This window comes from Ambystoma mexicanum, chromosome 7q (assembly GCF_040938575.1).
Source record: "Ambystoma mexicanum isolate Mex_15411 chromosome 7q, UKY_AmexF1_1, whole genome shotgun sequence".
Lineage (NCBI taxonomy): Eukaryota > Metazoa > Chordata > Amphibia > Caudata > Ambystomatidae > Ambystoma > Ambystoma mexicanum.
Window position 1 is genome coordinate 850,919,341 of NC_090941.1, and position 27,189 is coordinate 850,946,529.

Here is a 27,189-nt window from a genome sequence, read left to right on the forward strand (position 1 = left end):
GGCCCGAGCCATCTCTGTGTCGGTCTTGATGGCCTGAAGTGACTCATCCACTGTTTTTCCAAACTGGTTGTTCCCGTCGAAGGGCATGTCCAAAACTCTGGTTTGCACATCCTGGCGGAAATCTGTTGCCTTGATCCATCCCCGCCGTCGAAAGCAAACGCTGTTGCCCAACTGGCAGAAATCTGCGTCGGCAATGTCTGTGGCTACCGTTATGGCGTGGTTCAATGCCACCTCACCTTCCTGTAGGATCGCCAGGGCCTCTGCCCTCTTGTCGTCCGGTAGGAAGTCCAACAGGGGGGCTATCTTGTAACAACTCCCTGTCGTAGCGGCCCACAATCGCTAGGGCATTGGCCGCCTTAATCATCGTCGCCGCAGTCGAGATGACTCATCGTCCCATGGCGTCCAGTTTCTTTCCCTCGCCGTCCGGTGGGGAAGTTGAAGCCGATGCCCCCACCGCTTTCTTCGTGGCCGCCGCCGAGACGACCGAATCCAGGGTCGGCTGTGCCCTAAGGCACAAAGGGGCAGAATTGGGGACCCGGTACTTCTTCTCGTACCGGTCTCTCTTTGCAGGCATCGTGGACGGGTTCTTCAGAAGAGCAAGTCCCTCGTCCCAGATGTCATCCAGTAACGGCACCTCGAGGACCGTCTTCCTCTTGGCCTTGCGCCGTTGGTAGAGGAAGCCTTCCTTCTTCTGTTCTTCGGGGCAGAGCTGGAAAAGCTTGGATGCCCTGGCAATCATGGCGTGGAAGGAGCCAATTTCGTCGGCGGGGAGCCCATCCCGTCGTCACCACCGTTGTCATCTGTCCCCATCGTGGCCGTATTTGTTCCCGTGTCATCCCCAGGGACTGGGGAAGTAGATAAAGGCTGAGAGGGGCGTGAGGTCTGGAAGGGCGGGGTGGATGAACTCTCCTCTTGTTTGGAGGGCATCCTGATGGGCCCGGTTCTGCTGGGTCATCCGTTGGGGGTAGGGGCAATCTTGTCCTTATCTCCGTGCATAAGGTTTTGATTGCCATCAAAATGGCCACCAAGTTGTCCTGTGGCTCGGGTTGCAACGGGCGCGATGGTTGTTCCTCCTCCACGGGAACCTCGTTAGCGCCACCGTCGCTCCTTTCGTCCTCCTTGTCGGGATTCCTCCCGTGGGACTGGACCGCCTCAAACTTCCTGTTGAGGCCCTCCACGACCTCAACCAGCTCCTCCTCGGAGGCTGTATATGTGTCCATAATGGCCAAAGCCCCCTCCTCCTCCCCCCCTCTTTTTCCACCGGGGTCTTCACGGGGGTCTTCTCGATGGGCTGAAAAGAGGATTCCCTCTGCAGTGGCAGGGAAACTCTGGGCCCCGAGGTCACCTCCACTGGGGTAGCCTCCACAGGCTTCGCCAGGGCCGTCGCGACTATAGCCATAGCCGGGTGAATCAAGGCCTTCACCACCTTGTGCATGCTTGAGGCCTTCACCTTGGGGGCGGGGGGGGTCACTGCCTCGCTCCTCCTCGGGGCTGGTTCCTCCGAGATCGACCCGGGCCTCTCCAGAAGCTTAGCCAGGTTCTCAGATCTTCTCTTCCCCGAGCCAGAGCGTTGGCTCGTGGTTGATGGCGCCGGTGAAAGTGCACCCTGCCTGGCAGCAAAGGAGCCCGACCGTTCGACGCTCCCGGTGCCCACGGACTGGCTGTGCTTTGTCTTTTGTTGGGCCCCTGTCGCCGGAGCGCCCTCACAGGACTTAGAAGACCTCTCAGACTTCTTCTCACCTGCTGGGCTCTTGCCTTCCAGCCAGTTGGAGAGACGATCCCTCATAGTCCAATCCGTCATGTTCATGCAGAACGCACAGTCCTTCTCCACGTTTGTTTTGTCTTCGTGAAGGCAGTAGAGGCATCTAGAATGCTCGTCCTCCTTGAACACATTCTGTAACCCGCATCCAGGGCAGTTCCTAAACAGCTTGGATCCGGGTGTCGAGCTTCGCTTTTCCTGGGCCATGCCCACGAGGAAGGCCTCAGAAATTTCTGGAATCCTCCAAGAAGCGTAACTCGATGGAAATGTCATCCTTGAGGGGCGTAGAAAAATTCCGAAACAGGTCCCCGTTGATCGGAAGTAGAAACGGTGGAGCTCGAGGCTCGACTGACCGAAAAAATGAGATAAAAGTCTTTGAAAAAATGCAAAACGCAGTAAAAGCACGAGAGCTATAGCACGAGGAATCCCAACACTTGAACGTGCTGTAAAAATCTGAGGATGGCTGCCAGGGGCGGGGCTTAGGGAGAGGGCAGTCATTGGCTGGGGGCAGTATGACCCAGAGACCAGTGATTGGTTACTACTAATAAAGACACATCAGAAACGAAACTGATACTGATTTTTTCTTTACCGAGGATTCCCAGCCTGACGACAGGGAATATTCATGAGCATGTGAATCCATGCCAGACCCATGCTGGAGAAAGTCCATCTCGACAGCCATAAACCGCGGTGTTTGCATTTGCGGTAGACGCGAGGAGCTGAAACACCTAAGTGCCACTTGTTTGAAGATTGCCGGTTGCGGTCGGTAACCGTCCCACTGCAGTGGAGGAGTCCCCAGAAGTCCTCCCTCTTGTCCCCACGACTGAGGCAGAGGAACACCAGGATTTGCAGAGCTGCACAGGAACAGAAGTTATCTGCAGCATTTTTCTTCAACCTAAGGTACTGTACAGTCTTAGAGAACTTACCTCTTGTCATGCAACTGCACTTGTTCTCCGTTGATGAGACGTGTTTTGGTTGCTCTGCGGAGTTGCTGACAGCTTCTTTACTTCACAAGCCTAAACAGCTTGTGGCACTACTTTGAATTCTTCAAAGAATTTTAAAACATTGTGCAAGACTTTTACCTTCCTCTGCGAAGTGCTTCAGTTTCACCTAGACTTTTGCACAATTGACTTTGCTTAGCCTGGCTCCCTGAATTACTCTTCTGGCCCTCTGTGAATGTGCCTGGTTTTCCTTCCAGGAAAGTGTCAACTAACTTTGCATTGGGGGGTTTACAAAAGTACTTACCTGCTTTGAGAAATATTTGTGAGATCTCTTGTTGCGTCATTATAACCTTTCTCCTTGACTAACTTTTAACTCTGGTTCTAAATACAACAGTGGTATATTAATGTCCCCAGCACCCTAACTATTGAAGTCACCTGAGGGTGTAGGTAGGGTCCGTAGGCCATCCCAAAAGGGTACTAACTGATTTAGAAATATTAAGTGTGTGTATTTTTGAAGTGAATGAGTGTTACTGTTATATTGCTCCCTTCTGAAGGATTACTCTTGACTGATAAATTAATAATTGCTTATTCAAGAAAGCTTGTGTGCAAGTGTTTATTTGAATACTTGTCACTGAAGCTCACAATGACTCGAGATAAGCCTGGCTGCTCAACACACTACCAACCTGTGCAGTACAAACTTATACCAAAGGCTAGGTTCCTATTGTCAGGAGGCGAGTGACGATGAACCCATGTTTCAACCGAGCTTTCAAGTGATGAAGGGTTCTACACTTGAGCTGGGTTCCGAATGCATTATGAATTATTGGGCAAATTAATTTTGGCTTGTGTCTGAATGCTTATGTCAACAGCATTGCGGATGATTGTGAGTGTGCATATCGGGGAGGAGGGGGTGCGAGCCATGTTGACGACCCCTGTTAGGCAAGGTGGTTTGCCTAACAGGGGTCCTCAACATGGCTCGCAGGCCCCCACCCCATATTTTGTGTTACGCCACTGGCACACCCTCCTCCCCGATATGCACACACAATCATCCGCAATGCTGTTGACATCAAGCATTCATTCAGACACAAGCCAAAATTAATTTGCCCAATAAAAATTCATAATGCATTCGGAACCCAGCTCAAGTGTAGAACCCTTCATTGCTTGAAAGCTCGGTTGAAACATGGGTTCATCGTCACTCAGTACGTACAATGAAAAACCTACTCATTGCTCACACATGATGCCAATATTGTTCATTTTAGGTACTCGTGCTTTAATTGGACTAATTTGTATACTGATTTAAACCCAAATTCTTCTAGGGCAAAGAAATACATGTTTAATTACGAGCCAAAACAGATTAATGACATTATGCAGTTTACAAACCTCTGCCAGTCGAACATGTGGATCGCGGTAGAAGGTTCCCATATCCAGGTCTACATTGAAAACACCATGACGCACAGGCTGAACGACTTCAGAATCCTTTGACGGATCTAAGAATAAACAATGAACAACATTAATACGATCAACACCACATTAAAGAATCAAGCAAAACAGAATTTGCAAATTCTACATTCATCCACTTCTCAATGGGAGACTATTTACCCAACCACAACTCATTAGACTTTACATCTGCAGAATGACATGCATTACTCACCGTAATAGCATTTCTGAGGAATGTATCTGCTTAGATTCACATGCTGTGCATATGGTACAACATCCAGTGGTAACCGTGGAGTATTGCATCTTGTCTTTCAGGGACTGAAAGGGGACATCGGCATAGGCGTGTCTGTAACACTATCCCTATCGTGACGTGTGTCGTACCCACAATCCCTCACGCACCGAGGTCCCTCCCATTGTATTTCTTCTGCCATGAGGGAGCCCAAGGCTATAGTGAGCGAGTACATGAAGAGAGAAAGTAAGAGGTCTATGATCCTTCCACCCCGAGCAGGAAAGTAAGGAGGGCGCATGTAAATCTAAGGAGATACAATCATCAGAAATGCTATTACGGTGAGTAATGCAGGTCTTCTGATGCTTGTTAATCTGCTTAGAATCACATGCTGTGCATAGACTAGCGAGCAGTACCCAGAGTTGGAGGTGGGTTGTGAGAAGGAACAGTAGAGAAAAGTTGTCTTAGTACTGCTTGTCCACCCTGAGAATCAGACCTAGAATGAGTGTCTAGGCAATAGTGTTTTGTAAAGGTGTGTACAGAACTCCAGGTTGCCGCTTTGCAAATGGACTCAAGAGGAACATTTGCAATTAATGCTATGGATGCCCCAGTGCCTCGAATAGAGTGTGCTCTAGGCTTGAAGGGCAGTTCTCTGTTAGCAAGAGTGTAACATAGTGCGATGCATTTGACAAACCACCTTGTGATAGCGGATTTAGAGACAGGATCCCCTTTGCTACCAGCTGCCACTGAAACAAAGAATTGCTTAGTTTTCCTTAGTGGTTTAGTTCTTTCCAGGTAAAACATGACTGCCCTGCGCACGTCTAGTGTGTGAAGGCTTCTTTCGGCCATGTTAGAAGTGTTCTGGAAGAAAGTGGGTAGTTCGATAGATTGGTTGACATGGAACTTCGAGAAAAATTTAGGCGCAAACCTGGGATGTGTGCGCAGAACTACCTTATCTTTGTGGACTGTAACAAAGGGATCTAGAACAGAAAACCTGTAGTTCGCTAACCCTTCATGATAGTAGTGATAGTCACTAGGAAGGCTGTCTTATAAGTCGGGTCTTTCAGACTTGCTTTATGCATAGGCTCAAAGGGAGCTCCCATGAGCCTGGTCAAAACCACATTCAGATCCCATCCAGGGGCTGGGTGAGAAATGGGAGGATAAATCCTCTTAACACCTTCCATAAAGGCTTTAATCACCGGTATTTTCCACCACCACACCGTTTGTTGTGACGTGGTGTATGCTGACAGAGCAGCCAGATGAACCTTCAGGGAATTGAATACTAACCCAGTGTCCAACAAGTGGGTTGGATAAGGCACGATGTGGAAGGGTGAGCAATCGATGGGATTGATGCCCTTGGAATTGCACCAGATGACAAAACCTTTCCATTTGCTGGCATAGCAATAACATGTATTAGGTTTTCTCGCTTCCCTGAGCATGTCCATGCATCTCTGTGGGAGCTGTAGGTGCACAAACTATGACCTCAGGAACCAGGCTGCTAAGTTCAGGGTTTGTGGGCATGGGTGAGACAACATGTTGTACAGGCAGGTTAGCTTGACTGGCGGTCAGAGGGACATTTCCATCAGGTGCGCGAACCAGGGTTGGCGGGCCCACATGGGGGCCACCAGTATCATGGTAACTGGTGCTTCTTGTGCACTATCTTTTTGCGAAGGGGATCCGGGGGGGGGGAGGGGAGGGGGGTTTGGGGGAAAGCATAGACAAATCTCCCCGACCACGTTATCCAGAGACCGTTCCCCTTGGATCGGTTCTGGGGTTACCTGGAGACGTAGTCTTGGCATTGGGCATTCTCCTGAGTAGCGAACAGGTCGATCTCTGGGAACCCCCATTCTGCGAAGACGTTGGACACGATGTCTTCGTGCAGTCGCCATTCATATTCTTCAGGCAGAGGGAAATCTCTGCCGAGTAGGTCTGCTAGAAGATTGAGTTCTCCTAGAACATGTTGGGACAACAGAAACATCTCATGTTTGAGAGCCCATATCCAAATGTTCTGGGACAGCATGGATAGCCCTGGAGAGCGAGTGCCCCCCCCGTTTGTTCAGGTAATACATAACTGTAGTGCTGTCCGTCAGAATCAGCACTATCTTCGCTTGCAGTTGTACCTGAATGGCTTTCAGAGCTTTGAACATGGCTAACAGCTCCAGTAAGTTTCTATGATTGGACGCTACTTGAGGAGACCAAACTCTGTGCGCTGTCGGTTGAAGCAGATGAGCTCCCCACCCTGTGAGAGATGTGCCTGTCGTGAGAGTGGCTTCCACTGCAGGGGTGGTGAAGGTCTTCCCCTTCAAGAGGTTTTCTCTTGACCACCACTGCAGAGAGAGAGAACGAGGGCTGGCGAGACAACTACCAGATCTTCCCATTGTCCGCCTGCCTAACACCACTGGCTGTTGAGCCATTCTTGCATGGGACGCATGCGCAGGCGTGCGTGGGGAACCAAGTATATGCATGACGCCATCATTAATAGCAAGCGCATTGCTTTGTGTACCGTCACCTCCCGACTGGCTACATATTGAGGGATCTGTGAAAGTATGTTGAAGAGAGAAAATCGAGATCAAACTCCTGCCCCCTCACCCCAGGCACATCAACAGGAAGAACAGCAGGAAGAATAATGAGTGTAATATCATGTGCACCAGGATCCAGTGCGCCCATGGGTGACAAATATGCTGAAAGACACCCACTTCACCAACATTGCAACCTACATGCTACATTAGCCTCAATGCAGCAATACCAGAATCTACAAAAAACAAGAATTCCTGTTTAAAGGCTTGCAGATGTTTATATGAATTAACCTAATCAAATGGCACAGTGTAAAGCCATGTTTCAGGAAAATTGCAGCCAAGTACACTTGTCTCACTGAAAGCCAGCCGCAGTGGGGATTCGTGCTGATTTCAGAAATGCGCCTCGCAAACCCAGGAGCAGCCCAAGGTCTTACACTAAGATAAGATTCCTTTCCTTGAACGACAGAACTCTGGCCGACAAATTCACAAATACGAGTAAGTCAGAGCAGAACACCCAGGGCCCAGTGTTTTTTTCTCTGGGAACGAAAGACATTTTCGCAAGACCCACACATCATTTGAAACATAATTGTAACAAGAATGGCTCAGCTCTGGCCAATGAACGCTGAGGGCCCAGGGGTGAAAAGCCTGTTCAAGCTAAAACTAATGGGAACAAATTCACAATGCAACAATTTTAGAATTAGGTAATGGGGGAGGAGCTGTTAAACCAGCCCACTGACACCAAAGTTCAGAGGTCCAATGATCAGACGTCCTATAAGGGCACGAAGGTTACCTATCAGCTTAGCAGCCAATCTCAGGATTAGATGGGTTTCTGGGAGCTGGTCCAATTCTCTGATGTCAGCCTGCAGTGTGTTACAAAGCTGGCTTGAAAGCCAGCCCCAGGGGAGACGGTACCTGGATTTTCGCTGTGCACGAATCCCTGTGAGTTTTTTTGCTGCCCAGAAATAAACGCAGTTTGGAACATGTTGCTGCTTGCTTGGAACTCTGCTGCATTTCTTTGGGCAAAATGGGAGGTGTTGGGGCCTCCCATAGCTGGGACCCCCAGAAGCCTTGGTGGGGGTCCAACTTCTCCCCAACAATGTTTTGAACCCTCTCCGTCCGAATTAGAGCTCCCAGAAATTGTTTTACTTGGCTGGGGACTAAACTGGATTTCTTTTCGTTGATCGAGAAACCCAGGCTGAAGAGCAGATCTACTGTTTTTTGGGTTTTCGAAAAACAAGCGTCGAACAAGTCCCCCATGATGAGCCAGTCGTCGAGGTAAGGGTAAACTGGGAGTGATAGTCTGCGCAGGTGTGCTGCTGCCACTGCCAAGACTTTGGTAAACACCCTTGGCGACGAGGCGATGCCGAAGGGGAGTACCTTGAATTGGTAATGTTTGTCCTGTATCATAAACTTTAGATATTTTCTGTGCGCTGGCAACATTGGACATGAAAGATGCATACTTTCATATTTCAATGTTGCATTGAAGTCCCCCTGTTTCAGCAATGGTATCACCTCCTGCAGTGTTACCATGCAGAACTTCTGGGGTTTTATAAACTTGTTCGCTGGGCGGAGGTCTAGAACAGGACGCATGGTAAGATCCTTTTTGGGTACAAGGAAGTACACTGAATAAATACCCTCGTTTACCTGAAGAATAGGGACGGCTTCTATGGCGTCCTTTCCCAGCAGAGCTTCCACCTCTTGGATCAGGATCTCCAGATGGTCCGGTGAAAGGCGCCGTGAGCGCAGCGGTATGAACTGTGGAGGTGGGGCGAAAACCATGCAGTAACCGTGGGCGACCGTCTTTAAGACCCACTGGTCTGAAGTTATCCCCTCCCATGCCCTGAGGAAAGATGTTAATCGCCCCCCTGACCGGGGTGACATGGGAGGGGACCTGGACTTGGTGGTCATTTCTGACCAGAGGCCGTGGCTCCTCTGGGATTGGGGCCTCTGCCTCTACCTTTGCCACTTTTCTGGCCCCTTGAGGGGTAGTAAGTGGGCCTTCCAGAAGTTTGGTTTGAGTTGAAATTACCCATGCCATAGTTGTTTTGGCCAGCACAGGCTTGCCCTAGAAAGGACCGCCGACAGTTATTACCCCTCTGGGAGGAGGGCTTTTGTGTAATTTGATGCAGAGATCTAATAGTCTCATGCTCCTTCTTGGCTATCTCCAAACCCTCATCTACCGCTTTTCCGAAGAGGTTAGTCTCCTCTATGGGTTTATTAATGAGAGAGGCCCGAGTCTCAGGTCTAAAGCCTGATGTACGCAGCCAAGCGTGCCTTTTCAGTAGGGTCCCTTGTACAAGAGCCCTGTCTGCAGTTTCCGCAGTGTCCAGTGTGTTTTTCCCCACAGTCTGGTTAACTAGGCTTCCCTCCGTTACAATGGAGAGCAGCTTTGACTTGGCGTGTTCGGGAACCTCTTGGAGGCCTTCCTGGAGCAAATTCCATTGGGCATCAGCATAGCTTGCTAATAGAGTAGTATTATTAGCAACCCGTATGGTGTATGCAGCTGCTGACGTGACACGTTTGCCCAGGGCATACAGCCTCTTAGACTCCTTATCCGGTGGTGATTCCCCCGTGGCAAGGGGAACCCCCTGCCCTCTTACGAGTGGTAGTCACTACCAGTGAATCTTGGATGGCATGCCCTTTGATATATAGAGAGTCGGAGGGAGAAGGTCGAAATAATTTTTCGACCCTCGGGTTCACTGCCCGAGTCTGAATAGGTGAGACCAAAGAGGAAGATACCTGTCTCTTAAGTTAAGGAGGGGGATGGATTGACTCGCTGGAGGCTTTTCTTTAATAATATCCTCAATGAAATCCTGCTTAGGTACTGCCTCTTGAGTGGCAATTTTGAAGTATTCAGCTGCCTTCTTCAACATGGAGTTGAATGCCATTTGGTCATCCAAAGGAGGCGCCTGGCGAGCCGGGGTGGACGAAGGAGAGTCTAGGCACAAAACATCAGTGTCCTGATCTTACTGTGTCCTGCTGGGTTTACTTCGTTGTCCGTAGTATCCTGTTAATCTTCCTCGTAGTTTGAGAAAAGAAGCTTCTTCTTCATTATATATGTCTCTATATATGTGTCCATATGGACAACATCTTCCTAATGGAAAACCTGAGACTGATCTATTTGAATTTGGAGGTTAGGGTCTACCCGAGCCCTTTTTGGCGGAGGATGATCAGAAGAAATGATAATCTGCTCCAGCCGATCCATACACCCCTCGAATTTTTCACTAGTCCATTTAGAGGACCCAAACGGCCTACGCGAGGAAAAACGACGTTCTCCGCACCGCGGCGTCGAAAGGGACCTCTCAGGGTGTCGGAAAGAGGCTCTCGACTATCTTCGAGTCTCATCGGAATCGGGAACCCAATCCACCGAAATCTTTTCCGCGGCCTGGCACATAGCTTTAGGCGGGACCGGGGTGAGGGCCACCGCCGCTGTGATTCTCCAGATACTACTTTCAATAGTCGCCGAATTGTCGTGAGACAAAGGCTCAGATGATTTGTCGGCAGTTGTAATACCGTCCACCCCACTAGAGGGCCTAGCGGTCGGTTTTCCAGGTAGAGGTCGGACCTACTGAGGCCTTGGAAACCGTTGAAGCGTCAGGTTCCTGCACTTCGACGTGTGTAGATTTTGGAGTAGCGCCCTTAGTTTGTTTACATTGCCCAGTCGCAAAACACTGCTGCGGATGCAGAGAAGGCTTTGGATCTGAACAATCCGAGCGAACCGGCAAAGTCTTCGGTGGCCCCATTGGCACTTTCGATTTTTTTTTGACAAAGGCGTCGAAATTGGCGTAGGGGCTGTATGATTCGTGCGATGCGCTTGTACACCCCCGTCGCAAGACCAGAGTCGAGCCTGGAAGGGTCAGGGATGGGTGTGACAGACCTAGAAGAGTCCGCCTCGAGGTCTATAACATCCGCATTGGACGTTTGGTCATCCGAAGTACCCCCGTCACTTTCAGCAGGCGTGGCGGTGGGGGAAGGGGCTCCATGCGTGACATGCTGTACGCAGCCCACCGCTTTACACAGCGCTCCTTAAGGGTCATAGGCCGAAGAAGTTTACACGCCGCTTCTCGTCGTGCTTGGAAGGATGAACACAGGACGTGTAACGCCTTTCTCCGAATAGGATTATACGTCCTGTGTTCGTCCTTCCAAGGATATCTGACCCTACACTTGGGGCAGAATCTAAAAAGGAGTCCTTTCCATAGCAAAAGGGAAGGATGACCAGACCAACAGGGAAAAGAGGGGAAAGGAGGAAAGACATACTAAACCATATGGCCACCCCGGCCCCACTCTCCCTACTGTATATGTCGGCCAGAGGGCCCGACCACGTGGAAAATCCAGCTGCCGGATCTTAGGCACCGAAATCCACAGCCGTAGAAGATTCCCCCGTAGTCTTCGTCGAAGATGTTCTTGTTGGGCGAAGTGACTAAATGGGGAATAAACCGACAATTCGGTACAGATAAACAATGTCTCTAGTAAGAGCTCTGCTATAGGGCGACCAGTTATCTGGGCTGAAAAAAATGATCTGAGGGACCTCGGCGCGTGAGGGATTTTGGGTACTACAAACGTCACGATAGTCATAGTGTTACAGACACGCCTATGCCGACGTCCCCTTTCGGTCCCCGAAAGACAAGATGCAATTCTCTGTGGTTACCATTTGATGTCGGACCATATGCACAGCATGTGATTCTAAGCAGATTAACAAGCATCCGAAAATATTCTATTGAGAGTGCTGCTGAAGGATGGTGCTTATAAAACCCTACAGTCATGGATATACTCAATGCCACCATTGCAGATTATTACATTCCTGATGTAAATGTACACTACTGCAGCACACGAAGTAGAGAATTATGATGGGCAAAATTATGTTTTTTTACCAACTTTAACAATTATACAGAAAATACTACAACTGAGTAACAACAGAATGGGAACAAGTAAAAGATCACTCCATATACATCAGCGCAACAAAAAGCAAATTACTACTAAATTAACAGCATTTCAGAAAGAAATCCGAAAACATTCCCACCCTCTTATCCCATAGCAAGACGTGACAACACAAAACTAAAAACAGGACAAAACATACACCCCTACCAACCTCCCAACCTCAATATCCACAAAATAAACCAAAGCCTACACCTCATCCAAATAAATCACCAAATGACCCCCATCTCTCCTCGTACTCAGTTTCCCTATGTTGTCGAATTGCCCAAGTCTTCTTATACCAAGAGAGCGTCCGCATATCCGACACCCAGTTCTCGCAATGTGGCTTTTTCCTGGACTTCAACACCTTCATTATTTGTTTTATGGCCATCAACAACACTATCAATCCATTCAGAACAATCCCACATCTCCACACTTCGACTATCAGTTGAAAGGAAAAATCACTGACAGAAAAGTAAGAGGCAATGTCATACTAGCTAGCTCGATGCAATCCAAAACCTCTCTCCAAAAGTCCAGCACTCTACTACACTCCCAGAGCATATGTATATAGGTCCCTCTCGAGCCCCCACACCCCAAGCACAGATCTACATCAGCCAAGCCCCTCTCCTTCATTTTCACAGGTGTCCAATAAATATGGCCTAAAAGACGTTGGTGAATATACCTCAGATTTAAAATCAACCTTGGCCCTCACCGAAGCCCTCCAGCTATTATCGGACAAGTCATCAGAAAGATCAGTTTCCAATTCATACACCCATTTCATTCGCAACTGATCCCAGGAACTCCTCATACAGTCCTGCAAAGGCATCAACTTAACATATGTAGAAACTGTCCTACGAGATGTAGCAAAAATCCCACAAATCTGAGGACTACCACTCAAAGGTGCGCTCAACATTTGTAATCTTTCCATCAGCAATCGCTCCAAAAGCCCTATCTACCCGCCTTCCTATTATGCAGACCATAACAATTAGCTAATTCTTCAAACGGAACCATCCTCCTCCCACCCCTCCATACATCCCCTTATCTTCAGAATGCCCCCGTTAGCCCAACCTCTCCAATTAAGCATTTTATTATTAATTTCTAAACCCGGGTTCAGCCAAATTGAGGCCAAATCATACAAATACAAGGATTGCCCATACCCCAGAATCCAAGTAACCAACACTGACTTAGAAATCACTAGAGCCTCCAATTTTGTACCAGAATTTACCAACCTCCCATACGAATATAAACAGTCCAGGGAAAAGGGATGCAGCAGTTCCTTTTCCATTGAAAGCCAATAGGACTTCTTCAATAAAAATCCCCTACAATACTTCTCCAATACCGGATAACCAAAGCCCCCATCTTTAACTTTACGCACCAAAATAAATTGTGGAATTTTTGGCGTATTACCTTTTCCCCATAGGAAGTCCATGAAAATCCTATCAATGCTCCGGAGCACTTTAGTAAAGAGGAAATGATTGAATAAAATACAGGACCTTTGGCAAAAACATCTTGATAGCACTGATTCTTGCCGAGATGCTTAGAGTCAATGTTTCCCATTTTTGTACATCCTTCAGCAGAATTTTTCAATTATGTTTTATGCGCATTTGATGGGACGGTTTAACATTTGCAAACCTCACTAATGTAGTGAGGTTTAGATGAAAAAGGGTCAAAGTCGAGGGCGGTACCAAAGACGAGAGGAAAATTAATTTATTTCACTTACACATCAGTGAAACAGAACACGATCAGCCTCCCTGAACACCATTTCCCCTGAAAACTGCTGTATTAGGATCCTCCCTGAAAGATAGGTATGATAAACCAGTCACCTTGTAGTATTACTGAGGCCATTGAAAGATGGCAAGCGTCTTTCCTTATGTTTGGATGGCCTTGCCTCCCATGCCTTCCTAATTCCACCATGGTCAGCTTGGGCAGAACGATTCTATGTTCTATAGCCTATATAAAAGAAGCCACTACAGGGTTTTCATGCATCTCAACACCGCTAGTGGTGAGTTCCAGTTGTTTCCTACTACCGTTTAGTTGCTGTTCTTTTGTTTTTCTGCTAAGGTTTCTTCCTGGATTCCTCAGCTGCTTTTCCCTCTGCAGTGGGCATGAGCCATCCATCCTTGGTCAGGTGGGAGAGACTAAGGACAGCCCGGTTAACACCTAGGCAATTTTACAGACTGCAGGCTGATATCCAATCAAGATCAGCTATATTGTTCATGTCCTGGTAAGACCGGTGTTAGGCAAGATTGTATGCAGTACCCTTTGGGTGCACTAAAACAACCCTGACCTCCTGGCAATAGGAGCCCAACCTTTGGTATAAATATGTACTACACAGGTTGGTAGCGTGTTGAGCAGCCAAGCTCATCTCAAGAGGTGTCTATGTGAGCTGTAGGGGAGTTACACAGAGATTCACAGTGACAAGTATTCAAATAAACCATTACACAAGGTTTCTTGATTAAACAAATATTAATTTATTTAACAGTCAGTTAAAATAAGCCTTCAGAAGGGGGCAATATAACAGTAACACTCAAATACACTTCAGAAATACACACTATTAATAATCAGCAAATACCCCTTTGGATTAATATATCACTGTTGCATTTAGAATCAGACTTCGGAGTATGTCAAAAGAAAAAGGTTATTAGAACAGAACAAGAGACCAAACAAATATTCTGAAGCAGGTAAGTACTTTTGGTAACACGCAATGCAAAGTTAGTTAACCCCTTCCTGGAAGGAGGATAAAACACAATATCAGAAGGCAGAAGAGTCATTCAGGGAGCCAGTCTAAGCCAAAGTCAATTGGGCAAAAGTATAGGTGAGCTGAAGCACTTCTTGCAGGCAAGTAAAAGTCTTGAACAATGTTTTAGAAGTCTGTGTAGTAAAGAAGAATTTAAAGTAGCTGGTTAGTAAAGAAGCTATCAGCAACTCTACAGAGCAACTACCACAGGTCTCTCCAAAAGAGAACAAGTGTAGTTACACAACAAGAGGTACGTTCTCTTAGACTGTACAGTACCTTTAGGTTGAAGAAAAAAAGCAGATGACTTCAGTTCCTGTGCAGCTCTGCAGATCCTGGGCCTCAGTCGTGGGGACAAGAGGGAGGACGTCTGGGGACTACTGCACTGCAATGGGACATCACCAACCACAACCGGCAATCTTCAAACAAGTGGCACTTCAGTGTTTCAGCTCCTCACGTCTAGTGCAAATAGCAACACTGCAGTTCCTGGCTGTCGAGTTGGGACTTTCCTTGCATCTGGGGTCAGGCACTCTGTTGAGGTGGCTCAGGCTCGGTCAGTCCTGATTCCTCGGAGTCCGGATGATCTTAGTGGAATTTCAACCAGCTCTGAGAGGATGCTCAGGTGGCTTACTTTGGAGTTGATTGGTCCAACCAACTCAAAGGAAGAAGTCGCCCTTGTAGGGGCTTCTCTGTCGATACGAATTTGGAGTTTCAGCACAGTAGCAGGGCTCCAACGGGCAAACCAACGGTTCAGGAGCTGCAGCAGGCGTCCTCTTTAAGTTCTTCTTTGGATTCCTTCGTCCAGTGGTCGACTCTGCCTTCGAAGCCAAAAAGCCTCGCCTTTTATGCAGGTTTCCCCCATGCATTCCAGCCTAGCTGTCAGTCACCCAGCCGGGTGGCGGTCCTTGCCGGACAGCCAGCCGGTCAATCACCTAAGAGTGCATTCCTGTCTCCTAGGAGACTAAGCACGGACAGTTTCGGGCACCTCTTTTGCTTACTATCCCGCCAGACACCCTGAAGCTAGAAGCGGGCCGCACTTGTGAAGCCCACCAAAGACAAATGAACAATGGGACCAAACCTGGTTTGGCGCGCAGAGTAAATCTGAAGGACCTATCCAAAAAAAAAAAAAAATGGTGAAAAAAGAAAACCGGGCCATTTTGACAAAAATGGCACCCATGAGTGCTTTACTGCTGCTGCGAACGCAGTCCGAGGTAAATGCACACCACTGCCACCAGCCATTTATCCATCGAGGAAAGGCCAACATAAAAAATTTTACATGAGAAGCTAGACAAAGGGGATACTAAGTAACCCCTCCAGTAGTTTATGCAAGAGAAGGTATTTAAACCTTTGGGAAATCTGGAATACTTCCCTGTGTCACTGCACTGAAGGTGCAGTGTGACACAATGTAAAAAATTATACCTACAGAGTTTGTCAGACTCCACAACCAAAAGAAAGTGTTCAGAAATCACATTAAAATACGAGAGAGTGGGGAAAAAGGGTCTCACTCACTCCAGGCAAAGAAATTAAAGTTCTAGAGTCCAGCAAAAGAGCTGAGGGTCTAAGGTAGAGAGGAATGAGCACATTTCTGGAATTCTCCCCAACAACCTGCAATTGACACCACCATGTGATAGGACTGGAGGGCTGTTTTAGGCCAGCCATTGAATGAATGAGTGATCAGTGGCAGGCACTGCATTTCTCAGATTCTTACCTCAGTTGATGAATGACTGCTCAAAAGAAGTGCTGCTGAAGCTGTAGACCTGGTTTGGCCATTTTGGTTTTGCCGGTCAAGTGGCACAGCGAGTAGAGCGCTCGCTTTGACATCCGTGCAGAGCTTGCTAACGCAGGTTCGAATCCAAGCAGGGCCAAACTCAGCCTTTCATCCTTCCGAGATCGATAAATGAGCACCACACACCGTGGATAATAATAAGCAGCGCTCAGATACCTGAGGGTTCGTAGCGCTATATAAAATGCCAAATTATTATTGATTGGGTCCCTGTTGGCTGTGGAGTCAAGTCCCTTTGTCTCAGTGAGCCCAACCACTGATAGCCAGCGCTAAAAAGCAGGCCTGTAGTTACTGGGTTGCGCTTGCCATTTCAAGACCAAATCCAACATAACCAACACAGAGTACATGTCCCCAGGCCCAGATATATTTATTGGAGTAGTCAATGGTCCTGTGGGTCTGGGAGTAGTTGGGTTTCATTTGCCTACTCCCTTTCGTGCATTAACGATGAGTTGCATTAGTTGTCATCTGGCTTGGCTTCTGATGGTTGTGCTCTAGAACCTGCAGTTGGAGTTCTTCTTGGGGAGTGCAGTGTTCTCCCTCTCGTGTTCCCTGGAGTTACTTACCCGACTTTATGCTATAACTGCAGCTTTCTTATAGAATCTGTCCTCTAGTTTCCTGCATGCTGAGATAGATTTGCAAAATCAACCCTGGGGTGGAATTTAGGAGGTCGACCTATTACGGTGAACAGGAAAGACACTGAAGCCTAGCCAAACCCAATCAAGGCAGGTACCAGAGTGGCAAGGCCAGGTGGTGAGCAAATGCAAGTGGATATAGGTCACCTGATTTAAGCCCCACCCACCTTCCTTGCCTCTTCCTTCTGTTCTTAACTTCAACATCAAGGGCATCTCTCGCCCAAGAGCCCAAAGCAAAGGGCAGACGAAGAAAAGGGCCATTTCTGTTTGGACCCGATTGCACTGGGCAGATCCAGGACCAGAATCCCCCTCATAATATCAGATAAGAACCCTCAATAAGTGATCCACCCCTCTGTCCCCCAACAGCCCATTTGTACCATCACCACTCATTGACAACCACACCGTTAACCAGCAACATCATGGTCACTGCATAGCAGCAACCTCCCCCATCACCACTCCATCATCCACCAGTACACAAAAAATGATGCTTGCCAATGTTCGCTCAGCAATCAACCTTGCAGCTGACATTGATGTCCTCATCACAGCACATGCTATCTTTGTTAGGCAAAGTTTTTATGCAGTACCCTCTGGGAACACTACAAACAACTCGGACTACAGGTATAGGAAACCCAACCTTTGGTATAAGCTTGTACTACTCAGTTTTGGTAGCGTGTTGACCAGCCAGGCTTATATCAAGAGGGGTCAATGTGAGCTGTCGTGGAGTTACACAGATTTACAGTTCCAAGTATTCAAATAAATAAATAATTTGTTTATTCAAGAGTTTATCATCAGTCAGTTATAAGAACAAGTTACTTACCAACTGGTAACGTTCTTTCGATTGGATGTTCCTCCAACGTATTCCACATGTTTGACATAATGTCCACAGCTGTGTACTTCGGAAACTTTTTCGGCAGAGGGCGCCCTGCGTCGATGTCCGTCGAAGGCGACATCACCAGAAGTTATAAATAGGACGCACGGGGCCCATAGCCTCAGTTCTGTATTTTCCGCAAACGTGTTTGCTTCCGAGACTCGGCGTGCCTCGTGTGAATAGGTCTTCAACCCCTCCGACAGCAGGGTCTAGCTTCAAGATTTGCTGCTACTGCACATCGATTATCGACCTGCATCGCATTTGTTTGTGGTGCTTGGGCGAGAGTCACGACACAGACTGTTCCAAATGCCAGTCGCTGACTGCTAAGGCCTTGCGGGAGCATAAGGGGAAGCTTCATTTGGCACAATGGCCCCGGTCTTCTTTTTTTGCCATTTTCAGTTTGTGAGGTCTTTCCTGGGTTTTACTCTGTGCATCGAAACAGATTCGAGCCCTTTGTCTTGCTTTTAGCAGACTTCAGCCCTGAAGACCACCCCGGGCTCCAGTGTGTCTGGAAGGACAGGATGTGAGGGAGAGTCCCGAAACTCTACTGTCCTTTGTCTCTAGGAATGCCTGAATGCAACCAGTCCCGATTGGCTGGCTGGCTGGCCTTTCAGGACCTGCACCATTCAAACAGCCAGTATTGGTCCATTCAGGGACAACTACTGGTTTCACATCCGCCCCTGTAGCAGACTTTCTGGCACCAGTGAGGTTTCCCTACCTAACAGAACTAGACTAGGGCATTCGTCGTCAAAAGTGAAGTCTGTAATCAAAAAGTCTGTCCTCCATTCCAAAACGAACCTACGCACACCCTTTCACTATTTCTAAACAGAAAATCCAAGAGAATGACTCCCTTCCACGGGAATGCTTTTTCAGCACAGTTGCCATCAGTATGGGATTTTCAGATAGTCCTTTGCTATCTCTTGTAACAAGACCTCCAGTTTGTTAAAGGGGCTCTTCAAGGCCCTTGTATATTGGTTCCTTTGAATTTTCAAATTTCTCTTTGGAATTCCTCTGTTTCTTAAAGGCACAACTATTCTCTCTCCTTTAAGACAAACACATTGGTTCTAATAAACTACTCTCTCTCTTCTTTGGTTGTCTTTTGATTAAACCAGGTAGGTGGAGCCCTTGTTGGACTCTGATTCTCCTTATCGCTTTGCCATTCAGTGGGATGAATAATCCCTGTATGATTCTCACTCTTATGACTGACACACACTGGGACGTGTATGATCACTCCAATCTTTATATTCGGTTTTCGAACACACTTGGACATGGCTGTCCTATTCAGCTTTAATGCACCATTTTCCGGGTCTCCTGCTCTCCCCTTTTCCTTGGGTGTAATGGGGCTGCGTATGTACTTCCTTGGTTCCATTTCTTTTAGTGTCAAAACGCTGCTCGCTCTGCGGTGTGCTTTGAGGGCCAGATGGCGTTTTCAGGACCGGCTCCTCCCGGGTCCGTCACGACGCGGACCCAGGTCTTGATCCCCTCATGAGGGCTGCCATTCTGAAATGTATGCGCATGCACATTAGACAGGCAGCCACTTTCTGTGCAAGCGCGGTTCTCATGGCGTTTTGTGGTTGCCATGGTTCTCAGACGAGACTGTAGAGCCTCGGTCTGAAGCAAGGCTATTTCAGGCAGCATGACACTTGTCGCACTTTCTTCCCTGCCCTGTGGGAAGTAGACGCTGTTGGATCCTCGTACTCTGTGCCAGTGACTTTCCTTGGATCCTCCTTGTTCCTTCTGGACCCCCTTACTGCCCGGGTCCTTTTTTTCTCTCCATTCTCTTGCTGCTGCCTGCAACTCCGATTTTCACCATTTCACTTGGGCATGCAAGTTAGTACTTCCACTGTTCCAACAACATGTTAACCCTATGGGTGACCCGTCTACTCTGTGGTGTTGGAAGAGGATTCTCTTGTCTCTGGCTGGGTTTAATCCAAAGACTGGGGACCAGGGGCGATTTTCCTTGCCATACGACATCGTGACCGGATGGGGTGCTGGAGCCGGGGGTGACCTGGACCGTAGGAGATCAAGGACAGCAGGTACGAGGGATTCCTGGGGGGGTGCAACTTGACACTTAGTCAGGATGGCTTCTCTGCCTTCTTCCATTCTCTTCAGTGACACGATTGTGTCTAGGTGTGGTATTGGCAGGGTTTGTCCATCTCACCCCGCTCAAGCCAGCACCCCTCAATTTCCTACTTGGATTTGTTTCGCATAAATAGGCCTGTTGGTCTGTTCCTGGCGTGCTTGCCTTCATGCACCTCAGAGTTGGGGCTTCTCGTCGGGCAGTGTCTATGGTCCCTTCAGGGGCGGTCCGCCTCTTGGTAGGCTTTCTCCACCCTGCACTCCAGACTGTGCACCTCTGGCAGTGGGTCTTGGTTGCAGCATGCCGCTGAGTGAACCAGCGTTCTCCCGGAGTTCCCAGCATCATCCCTCCAGCCTGTTTGAAACGCCCAGATCCCGCTCTCTCTGGTTCTCTGCACGCCCACTTTTATCATGCAATGCTGGGGCCTTCCTTTGTGTTGGAGTTGTGTTCTTTATTACTCCTTTGGGCTTTTTTAGTCTCAGAGATTGACCAACTGGTATTCTTGATTCCTCTATGCTCTTGCTTTTCACACTACCAGGCTGATATTTTTCTTCTGGTATTACATCACCATATCCTATGTAAGAGCAGTCCGATTGTCAAATGATATTGGGATTGTGAGGATAATGAAAATTGGAGCTCTCATTGGAAAGGGATTCCTTATCCCCGAGATGCATCTCTCCCTGTGAAATCCTACTTAACACCACCCTAGGGGGAATGTTGCGTAGCAGGCTCACCTCCCTACCCTCACAGGAAGAGCCCCCCCCCGACCCCTTGGGGAACGTGACTGAATCCCTCGATTTGTCACAACACACATGCATGTGAAAGCTGCAGCGTTCCCGGGCAAGTGCATGACATTATAAGGACTTTTCTGACGAGAGAAGGCAGGAAGGCGGTCATTCTACAATATTGCCAAAGAATACACGAAAATCTCGTGGCAGCCCATTTTACCCATTTTAGGCCACTAGCCAGATTTAGTAGCCATACGTGGTGAACGCGAATGTGCACACCAAAAATGATGCAAAACTGTCAAATTATAACTGCTGCCATCAACTTGGCTTTAGGCACATATAAAAGTAACCAAACATCTTATGTGTAAAAAGCTAGAGTGGTCCAAAAGTATCCCCATTGAACTGCACTTTAAGGTGCTGTGTGCAATTGTAAAAATACAAAAATTCAAATACTGATTCAGTAACGATAATCTGAAAGACTGATAAGAGATTGCCCATAACAAATGAGCAAAAAGTAAGGGAAATGGAGCTCAGGCTTTACTTCCCTTCAAAAGGTCAGGACTGGTTCAAAATCAGAGCAAAACGAATGGGTGTTCTGTAGGAAACTTTGGAGGAAAAGTTGTAAAAAGAAAATCTTTCCTGACACCCAGCATTAGAATTTCCAGGCAGGAATGTGTATTTGGACCAGACCGTCTCAAACCCATCCATGACCAGTAGAGCCATACAAAATCAATAGCCCGGGAATCCAACCCGGATCACGGAACGTGCATTCACTAGTATTAGGTCTCCTGACATGAGTGGACACCATGTTGAGTAAATGGTTTTCAAAATGGCGTTGTGGTAATAAAAAGGTGATGCATGATCGTGCACTGGAAAAATAAGTAAAACATGGTTAACAGTCTCCAGCTTGTCCTATGCACATCAAAAATGATGTTGCATAAGGCAAAGTAAAAAAAGGACACAAAGTGCCCCTGCAGCACTGGTGTGTGCTACATAAAACAAAGGAAATCATGAGAGGGGGACACAGTCTTCCTGGACTGGTAAACCTATGGAATGGCCAGCAACCTTAGAATAAGGTAGTTAAGCAAGGCAAGCGAAGCTATAAATGCTCCACTTACCTCCAAAGTCAGTCAATGGTTGAAGACATAGCAAACAGCTGGGGATTCAATTGATGTCAATAGAAGGAAAGTTGTAATAAGACAAATATTTCAATTACACAACATTTTTCACAGACCAATTTGAACAACTCAGCATAATTTTCAGGGGTCGAAATGGTTGATGAGAAGCCTGAAATAGCACCACTGTACAGAACATAACCCAATGAGCAGAAGCAATGTTTGAGCAAGGAGCACATTATGTGCAGCAGTTCAATGGGAGATTCAAGCAACGTAACTTAACTTTCTCCATCAAATATAACGAAGTCTAAGAGTATAATAAATTAATAGCCACATTAGGTTTCGGAGTATAGAAATAGTAATGAAACAAATGACGAAATATTTCCCAATCCAGCGCTTCAAAGTATGCACAGTAAATACACAGTGGATGGATGGGTATTGTAAATTTCAGAAAGCACAGAAGTACAGTTTCAGCTATCTCGGCGTAATAGTCCGAAGTTATCTAGGATCTTATGGGCTAAAGGCGGGAGCGCTGCAGCTCCCAGTTATTGATCAACAAAATGAATTACATGGTTATATAAGCAATCTCTCACCTGAGCTGTGTGATGACGCAGTCTCGAGAGTCAGCATCTCTCTCCAAGAAAGCCTACTACTGCCACTTGAGCTCTCCCCAGAACTGCGATCAATGCTGGTCGATACCCTTGAAAGCCCAAAGTCACGGTGAGATGTGTCGCTGCTGCTTTTGCTATAATTGGGGTCACACACCATAGACAAGAAGGAAGGCTGGCTGCTGCTACTGCTCACATCCTTAACGCCTGTTGCGGGAAACAGGTAGTCTTTAAAAGTTAGATTCGAAAACAGTTGGGAGAGGCAGGTCGGTCTCAAAGGTTAATTTTGGTTTAGCAACCGTGATTTAATCTGCATAAAACTGAACCTCAGCTTAACCCTGGAGAGGTAAAATGTCCAGCATCTGGAGGAACTATACGAGACAATGTGAACATGCGTTTTGTCACAACATTTTCATTGCATTCCATCAGCAGTCAAACAACATTCATACCTTGCTTGCCGATTTTTCTGTACAAGCCAATATATGCTGCCACAATTTTCCACCACGTTATTCAGATATTTAGACAACGGTTACTGACATCACAATGCTTTATTGACTGCCCTTTCAAAAGGCTGCTAGAACATAGAACAAAAACAAGCAAGACAAGCAGCCGAAAAAACTCAAAGCCAGACTTCTGCCCTCATATTGTCCTGCTCTGCTTGGACACAAAATGTGCAGAATGGCTTAAGGGAGGATTCCTCCAAAGTGCCCCAGGCATGCTCCCCGAGGGGAGAGAGGCAAACAAGATGCAGCAAGATGATGAGAACAGGTAGTGTGGCCTGGGAGGACGTTCAGAGGGCTCTCAAATCAGCAACAGACTCAGTCATGCGGAGGAGTTCCCAGCAGCCAACTCATTCAGGTGATGTTCTCTTTTTTAATGGGCGTGAGCAGCAAGCTGCAGCAAGAGCAGCATCAGTGCAACACGCCAGACATCAAGGGATAATCCTTAGAGATTCGGTATGAGACCAGAGAGAGAACTCCAGCCATGGAGTCCAGCATTTATCCCATGTTAAGGGGTGTATCTCAAGGGGGAATTACAGGACCCAGCTACCAAAAAAAAGCATCATGAAGGAAAAGGACATCACTTTTTGAGAGCAATGTTTCCGACTTCATAAGGGAGGGTTCAGTGGAGTATGCTTCTCGAGATTTTCTTTGCATCTATTGTGTGGACCAGGCGAATCCTACAGGGGGAATGGAGCTGCTGCCTCGCTGGAAGACATTTTAGGGGAACATGGAGCCATGCACCCAATTATTTCACCTAAACCAGGGGTCAAAAACGTTTGGCTCTCCAAATGTTTAGGACTACAACTCCCATCCCCCCTAGCAATCAGTCAATAGCAAGGGATCATAGGAAATTTAGTCCAAAGCATCTCACAAGTCAAAGGTTGCAGACCCCTGGATTCATAGCGTGACTGCATTGAGGAAACCTGATTTTCAGGCAAGCTAGCAATGCCATCTTCCTTTGGTTCACTGGTCTTAAAGCCCAGCTTCATGTACCAGTGAAGCCGCACAACCCATTGTTGTGTGAGGGAGAATTGTTAGAATTGTTAACATTCTAACAATTCTCGTAACAATACCAGAGGGCAGGCTGCAAAGTTGTAGACGAAAACCAGACCATAAGATACATGCATCAAATGGTCTCAGCGTGCAGGCAGTATTCTCACACAATTTCTGGCCAAAACCCTTTTTCATAGTCACTATTCTTTGGGCTCTTCCACGTGAAGGCGCATTTTCTCACAGAATACACTATGCACAGCACACTGACTCAGTCACTTCCATGTTGTCATGTTAATACGCTTTTGCACTGTTCATGCAGCACCATAGTGGCCCAACAGTGCAGAGGCTTGTCTGCAAAGTGTTGTATTTTGCCCTCTCAGTTCTAGACCATGGTCTGCAAGGGAATTAAAAAAGGCAAAGGGAAAATGGGGGAAGGTGAAATAGGTTAAATGAATATCAAACTGATCCCGATTTTATGTGGGTGTGGGGAGTTTGGTGACCATTTGGTTGCGCATTGACTCAGTTTCCATGGATCAAGTGGAATACTGATAGGAAAGCACGCAAAACGCAATGCTTGTGAAAACTCCTATTTACCCATTATTAGGAAGTACTGAAATAACACATTCAGTGGTTGTGCGATAGGATTAAAATGTTAAGAAATAATAAAATATTTGTGCAGCTTAAGTTCCATCGACAACTATGGAAAAACTCTTCCGCCCCCCCCCCCCCCCCCTCCAAACACATGTTTTGCTAGTGCTCAATTCCTGTCTCCATGCCTGAAAAAAACGTTGCTTCCCTTACCTTGCCCATCTGTTTTGGGGGTTCTGGTCCGTCCCTATGGCTAACAGTGGAGTGGGACTGTGACTGAGATTCTGTGTTTTGAAGCTGCCCACATCACTTTACAGTGATGGGTGCCATGGGGTATTTATTTCGGACCCCTTTTTTATTTTACTAACTGTTACATTCACAATGTGGCCAAGACAGGCAGGTGACAATCCATTTTAAAACTATACAAACAGGAGCCAATTGAAGATTATAATGTATTTGTAGAACAGCTGTGAAAGCAATCCTAATATTACAATAAGATTTACTCCAGATAGAAAATCATCATCAACAACTGCACCTGTAAAAGAGGGTCTGCTACTTCTAGGCGATTCAATCTCCTGGATGGCACTCAGTTCATGTTGCTCTAAAACGGGACCCAGTTTGATTTTTGTTACTGGTGGTTTCGAAGGTCTCAATTTATGCTCTCTGCCAAGAAGTCTCTGCCCTTAAGGGGTTAAAAAAAAAAAAGGACAGTTGTATATAACTAAACACGAAAAAATGACAAACGCACAGTAAAATTATACAGCAACCATATCAAAAGGTTAAGCGACTTTACAGGGCACAGCAGAGCTAGGATTGAACAGTGAGACATGGCACTGCACACTGGCCATCTTCAAACATACATAGAAGCACAGTATAACTGCGCATGCTCGAATTACTAAAACTAATACTAAAGGCAGATATGCTGGTACAGTTGGCAAAACAATCACCTTAGCAAGCCAAGTTTAAAAACTTCGGACACAAGCTCGAATTCAAGCAACTCAGTCTCTCATCCGGATGAGATCAATAACTGAATATCATTAAATATGACAATAAAAAACGAATCTCCCAGTGCATATTAATTGGGCATGTCTAGATATATAAACGCGTGATATCATTGGAATTATCCGTTTAATGTTAAAGGTAGAGTGAGACTGATTTTTGTCTCCAGACCGAGGATTTAATTTGTGGAAACCCAAGGCACAGTGCCCAACACATTACAGCCAGATGGTAAAATGGCAACAGAAATATTCACGGATGGAGAAGAGAGGTTAATGCGCGGTGCATTGGGATGCGAGGGAGTTGTTCTGAAGGGCCTCCTAACACAAAGGTCTGAGGCCTGTGCCAATCAGGCACCGGTAGTTTAAAACCCCAAGTGGCAGTTGCCGGCATTGGCCACATTATGGGAGAAAATAGATACAGGTTCTTTAATGGACACAACTTCATGTAACTTGCCCATTGCTTTTACTGAAGTTTAGAATTAGATGTATAGGTATTAACTGCCATAACACTGCAGCCTCAAACAGTACCCGTTCCATGGACTGGAATAAGCTTGACATAAAAGCACATGCTCTCATCTGTGGAGAGATTTACGGGCGTGTTAGTCTGAAAAAACACTGCATTACACTTTTTGCTCACTTAGCGAGTGCTTCAATGCAATAATAAATTAAATAAAACAGTTGATGCATGACGTATGTAAAATGCAAAGGGACGCAATGAAGGAAGTCCATTTGCCAAAAGACAGACGATATTTGATGGAAGGTGTGGGGCACCGCGTGCATACCTTTACACATGCCACTGAACTCACCCCCATTTGGCAGGTGTCGCCAACTCGGGACAGACATGGATTTTTCAAATCTGTGTTTTTAGCTGGGTGGACCAGGAATGCAATCTGGGGGGCCCAATTTCCATAGGGTGTGGGAGTAAGTAGCCCGAATTCCCAGGCGTTCGATCATAGGTTTTCCAAACAAGTCCCAGAAAACACCCGATTGTTTGCATACAGACCCTGTTATCAGTTTCTCTAAAAATGTACAAGTTCACATTGTGGATGAGCGATGTGATTATTCACGGTCTCTCGTCACTTCTCCCAGTGAGGGGAGCCCTTCCCTATGAGGCTCGGGAGATGAATTGTCCCCATAGGGGTGGTAAAAAGTGGGATGATCCATGTCCCTATTTGCACCTTCTCCCTCCCGAACCTGACACTACTGCTGTGCGTTATTGTGAAGTCTCTACTATATCACCTGTAAGACTAGATATGACTGGCGAAGAAGGACCAAAGCAACATACAGACCAGTAGAGGGGAGGGGATTACCAAAGTACTGTGACAAAGTGGCCACCAGGAGGCATTAGGAGAACTTCAGAGACATTGACGAGAAACATGGACGCTTAGCTGTGGCTATCCCAGCAATATAAAGAAAAGCCAGTGGAAGGCCTAAGCGTGTTCGGGAGAAGGAAGAGCAGTGTGTGAAGCTGGCATTAATACTGCAGGGACTGGGGAATTCAAACCAATGCTGCCTGAAGTAGAGGGACAGTCAGTCGTGGAGGAAGAAGGATTACGCCTCGTCAGCCTCCTTACTCCATCACGCCACAACAGGCCTTCAATATTCTCCACCTCAAGATGATCAAATGAGTACATGAAGATGGCACATGTCCTCCTCGCTCAGGATGACTGCAGCACAAAGGCGCTAGTTAGTTTTAGCCCTGGGTAACTGTTCCCAGTCATCAGCAGGCAAAAGTGGGAGGATTAGAGGGCACCAGAATGCCCTGGTGGTGT

At 47.1% G+C, this 27,189-nt stretch overlaps 1 protein-coding gene across 4 annotated transcripts in view; it reads right to left on the bottom strand.

The window, feature by feature from the left end:
• The window catches only part of CEP295 (centrosomal protein 295), a 721,329-nt gene that overhangs the window by 381,385 nt on the left and 312,755 nt on the right, over positions 1-27,189 (bottom strand). For 3 of the 4 annotated variants that reach the window (XM_069639287.1, XM_069639288.1, XM_069639286.1), the window contains exons 19-21: positions 24,955-25,101; positions 22,321-22,542; positions 4,075-4,181 (exon numbers count right to left, since the gene is read on the bottom strand). In XM_069639287.1, the coding sequence (XP_069495388.1) occupies positions 4,075-4,181; positions 22,321-22,542; positions 24,955-25,101 (476 nt within the window). The remainder of the gene's footprint in view (positions 1-4,074; positions 4,182-22,320; positions 22,543-24,954; positions 25,102-27,189) is intronic. The other variant, XM_069639289.1, reaches the window with a different exon arrangement.